Genomic DNA, 5,009 nt, shown 5'->3' with positions numbered 1-5,009 from the left:
TTGGCCTCTAGTGAGCCATATACAGTGAACTGGACGCAACAGCGCTCCTGACACTTTCGTACGGTCACGCAGTATAATAAAACGCCATACAACAATCCTTTTTCCAACCCGTCCTCGCGTTTACCTCTGCCCCTTCAAACAAGAAAAATATGCAGGACTGTAGTTTCCGCCTAATTTGTTGCACTGATCTTGCCTAGGCGCTATCGAGTTATCATGTGGCGTGTGTACCGCCCTGGCCCACTACTTCCCCGTTTATTCCCGAAAGCAAAGTCAAAATAAAGTTTGGGGAAAACCTGTACCTGCAAAATGCATACGAGCTTTAAAGCCAATTAAAATAAATGAATGGGGGTTTTCAATTAATAACCAAAGTGCATAATTTTATTGGGAAAAGGCCAATTGGAAAATTAATATGTATGGGCAAGGTAACGCGTCGGTGTCCCAGGGCGTCTCATCGGGTTCAGAAGCCCTCGCGCCGGGCTTTTAATAAAGAAAGAATGAGGCAGAGGCAAGGTGGCATGGGCATGCCATAAAAAAGGTGAAAAATACCACCCATTCCCAATGCGAACGAAAGAGACGAACAGAATAGAAATGAAACCAGAACAAAGGAAAGAACAGAAAAGAATCCACGAAGTGAAAGTCAGAAGGAAATCACATTTGCGGGTGTACAAAAACAGTCTATAAAAAGAAAGAGAGGGAATACAATAAAGAAAAGAAACGAAGAACTTGAAAACAGGAACAACAGCGGCTAGCACACAAATCGACACACTCGGTGTTATCACTGCTGCTAGTTCGGTAGTGTTCCGCCTTGGGATGTCCACACGTGACGCGTTCGGGGTGCAGCCGTCGACACGTTCGGGGTGCAGCCGTCTGAGTTGCCGCGAACAGGTTCAACGGCGGCCGGCGCACTCATCGTCGCATTCGTCGCTGACGTTCTTCGCGCAGCTCTCGAAAAAGTGCCGCACGTCCCGGCAGGGCGCCCCGCAAGGGCAGCGCGCGTCCTGCGAGATGCGGAAGCGCTGGAAGTAATAGGGAAACCTTCCGTGGACAGTTATGAGACATGCCAACCGCCGAGACGGCGGAAAGTCCCGCGGTATGTGAGCGATGTCCGGCACCCACTTGTAGAGTTCGGTGTCGGAGTGCTCCCCGCGCCACTCCACGGCCCATCGCACTCGCACAGCGGCCGAGAACGCGGCCCTCACGACGCGGAAGGACCGGTGCGACCTTCGGTCCACGCCCGAGATCGCCGCAGAGCCCGCCGCCAAGTGTGCCAGCTCGTTCCCAAAGATGCCCCGGTGGGCGGACACGTGGAACAGCAACAAGGCGCCCCGTCTCTGCAGACGGTCCAGCGCGCCCTTAATACTCGCGACGCGCGCGTCCCTAGTGACCACGCTGCTCAGCGCGGCGAGGAGCGACAGGTTATCTACGTAACTGTGCGCCGGAGGCTGCCACCCATGTGTCTCCAAATAATTGAGAGCCTCGGCAAGCGCTATCACCTCGGCGCAATAGGCGCTCGAGGCGACCGTTAGGCGGAATTTTCGAACGGCGACTATCGATCCCCGCGGCCGTAACACCACCACCGCCGCGCCCGCGGACCGCGACGTGTGGGAGCCGTCGGTGTATACGTGTGTTCCCGGTGCCGACGACCACGCGCGAGCCGCCGCGACTTCGAGCCGCGCGAAGGGATACCCACGTGCCTCCGATGGATGGGCGCCCCAGACATCGTGCGGATACTGCACCTCGTCGGGCGCGAAAGTGTGTGCCCCGAACGTGACCGCGCGGCGCATGCGGAACAGGGCGAATTCCGCGTTCAGCCTGTCGAGCTCCAGCCCGATGGGCGGCTGGTTGGCGAGCACCTGCAGCGCGGCCGTCCGTGTGGTGCGATACGCCCCCGTGATCGCAAGTAACATGGTGCGCTGCACCGTGGTCATGCGGGCCTTGAGCCGGCAATCGGGCGACGACGACCACCATATGGGGGACGCATACGCTACCGCCGGCAGGAGCACCTGTCGGTATAGGCGGCGCCGCAGGGCGGAGTCCACGGCGGTGTGCATGCGCATGAAGGACAGAGACTTGATGGCGAGCGTCTCCGCCTTCCGCTGCAGGTGCTCGGCGTGCTCGAAAAAGGACAGGCGCCTGTCCACCACCACGCCCAGGAGCTTCACGGACGAGCGAAATGGCATCCCCCTCGTACTGCCCTGCAACCGGATGGTCGGGTGGCTCTTCTCCATGCCCCCCTTCCCGAAGGAGAAGAGGACACAGAATGTTTTGTCGCCGTTGAGCGCTAGCTTGCAGTCGATCGTCCACTGCTCGATGCGACGCATCGCCTCCGCCGCGGCCTCCATGACGCGCGCCCTGTTTTTGCCCGGCACGAGTACAATGGTGTCGTCGGCGTAAGCCTGTACCCGCACCCCGGGCGGCATCGGCAACCGAAGCAGCCCGTCCACAACCACGTTCCACAGGAGTGGGGAGATGGGCGACCCCTGCGGACTGCCGATCGACGTCTCCGCCGAGACCGAACCGGCGTGCGACGCGTACTCGACGGTGCGGCCCTCCAGAAACGACCCGAGCAGACCGACCAGATTGGCCGGACAGCCGCGGTCCCTGAAGTATTTGGTGACGAGGGGGTGCCACACACTGTGGAAAGCGCCCCGGAAGTCCAGCGATATCAGCACCACGGGCGTGCCCTCGGCTTTGTGGCGCCTGATCTACTCGCACAACGCGTGCAGCGCCATCACCGCGCATCGTCCGTGGATGAATCCGTACTGGTGCGGGTGTACGTGACCGCGCGACGAGGCGAAAAAGTAGAGCCTGCCCTGCAAGAGCCGCTCGAGCACCTTCCCCAGGATGGAGGTCATGCAGATCGGCCGGTACGAGCTCGGCGAATCCGTCGGCTTGCCGGGCTTTTGGATGAAGACCAATCTGCCCTTCCTCCATGTCCTGGGAAAATACCCCAACCTCAGCGCCGCATTCATGATCATACACGTGAAACGCGGGTGCGCGGCGAATAAATCGCAGGCGACCTCGGTCGTTAGGCCATCCGGAACCGGCGCGGAGCTGCGCGGCATTCTGCTGAGCACGGCCTGGATTTCCCCCAGCGAGAACGGCCGCTCCCTCTCGACCGTGGCGTACGGCCGGCCAACCGCCGCGCGAATCTTTTCAGCGCGACCCTGTGGCACTCGAAAAGATGGCTGAGCAAAAGTGACGCCGATTCGAAGACGCTCGCCGTCCGGCCGCCGTCCGGCCGCGTCAGTGGAGGCAGCGTTATGTGCGACCGGGAGTCCCCGAAAGCCAGACGGAAGGGGGCCTGAAACAGTGACCGCCGGCTGCACCGGTCGCAGACCTCTCTGTCCGCCTCCTCCTTCGCGCGCGCCACCTCGCGGCGGTACTTCGCCAGCGCCCTGCTGTAGTCCATGCGAAAGAGGGCCCGCAGTTGATCGCAGCGACACCGCTGAAAACGGCGCCGCATCGCGTTGACCACCTTGCGTCGGCCGTCCAGCTCGGGCGTCCACCACGACCGGCCGCCCGCCTCCCCCCCCCCCCCCCCCGCTCGCGCGCCGGCCGCAGTTGTTTGACGCACTCGCGACCGATGACATTGTAAAATGTCGCGAGGACCGCGTCCAGGGCGGCCGGCCTGGCGATCGCGCGCGCCCGCCGCGCTCGTGAACCACCGCGAGTTGCGGACAGCCTCCAACCACAATCGCCTGCCGTAGGTGGTGAGACGCTTGCCAATCGCGCACGCGCCGGTGCGGACGGCGATATCTAAGCGGCGGTGCTCCGCCAGCGTCTCTTGTTCGGAAACGCGCCACGTGCAGCCGCGCCGCACGAGCGTCGGCGACGGGAGGGTCCCGTCAATCCAACTATCGACGTATTTGGTGACGTACGTCGGGGGCGAGGACGCGTCGTTGAGGACCACGAGGCCCGCAGCCGCCGCGAACTCGATCAGCCGAGTGCCCCTGTCGTCTCCCTCGCGAGGGCCCCACAGGACGCTGTGCGCGTTGAAGTCGTCCATGACCAGAATGTCGGGCGTGCGACACCGGTCGAGGGCGTGCGCGAGATGTTCGAATACGTCGTCCATCGTCCTGTAGTCGTCCATCGTCGACGTGTCGGGAACACGTCGAAAGGCGGCCGGCGCACGACGATCGCACACAGCGGGCCGTCGGCCGCCGCGTACGACTGGTAGTCCGGCGGAAGCTTCGGGAGCTGGCCCCGCTGCGTGTAGGGATCCATGACGGCCGCGAGCACGCAGGCCTCGCGCGCCATGTGGTCCGTCAGCAGCGTCGTCGCGCGACGGACGTGATCGAGCGTCAGTTGACACACGCGGATCGCGCCGCCGGCCCCCTCCGCTTCCCCAGGGCCACGGCTCCCCCCCTCACGCGGCCGCCCGCGCCGCTCTATCGCGGGGGGCCATAGTTGGTGCGGGCCCTGAGGCGAGCCACCCGCTCCATGCGATTGGGGCACTCGGGGAATCCCGCGGGGTGGGACGCCTCGCAGCAGGCCTTTTTACACTTGTTACAGCAGACCTCCGGCTGCCCCATCTGCACGCGGCACGTCACGGCCACGTCCCGGCCAGGTGGTTGCCGCAACACTTCATACACACCGCCTTCGAGGCGTCCTCCTTGTGCGGGCACGTCGTTCTACCGTGCCCGTAGGAGGCGCAGAACGTGCACGTAGGCACGTGCAAATCCTCCACCGCCCGCACCGCCGTCCAGCCTACAGATAACCGGGGCCGCCGCACGATGCGCTCGAACGCGCGCGGGTCTACCTCCGCGACGTAGGCACACGTGCCGGACCGCTCCCTGTACGTCACGCGCACTTTGCACGCGTCGACGTCCAGGTCGAGGCCCGGGTTCCTCTCGTTCAGAACGCGAATAAACTCGTCCGGCGCTACGTCTCGGTCGATCTCGCTAAACTTGACATGAGGGTTTCGCTTCTCGCCGACGCGAACTAGCAGCGAGGAGCGCGTCACCGAGTTGTCCGCGATGGCCGCCTTCAGGTTATCGATAGATTCG

At 62.9% G+C, this 5,009-nt stretch overlaps 1 protein-coding gene across 1 annotated transcript; it reads right to left on the bottom strand.

Moving 5' to 3' along the window:
- Positions 1-887: 887 nt before the first annotated feature.
- LOC135908034 (uncharacterized) lies at positions 888-4,260 on the bottom strand. The gene is made up of 4 exons (XM_065439795.1): positions 4,148-4,260; positions 3,882-4,079; positions 3,224-3,398; positions 888-2,705 (listed from the first exon to the last, which is right to left on the bottom strand). Exons 1-4 carry the CDS (start codon positions 4,258-4,260, stop codon positions 888-890), a joined length of 2,304 nt encoding a protein of 767 aa, XP_065295867.1.
- Between the last annotated feature and the right edge of the window lie 749 nt (positions 4,261-5,009).

This window comes from Dermacentor albipictus, chromosome 10 (genome assembly GCF_038994185.2).
Source record: "Dermacentor albipictus isolate Rhodes 1998 colony chromosome 10, USDA_Dalb.pri_finalv2, whole genome shotgun sequence".
NCBI lineage: Eukaryota > Metazoa > Arthropoda > Arachnida > Ixodida > Ixodidae > Dermacentor > Dermacentor albipictus.
The sequence above is the reverse complement of the archived record's forward strand: the minus strand, read 5'-3'. Positions and strand labels throughout refer to the sequence as shown.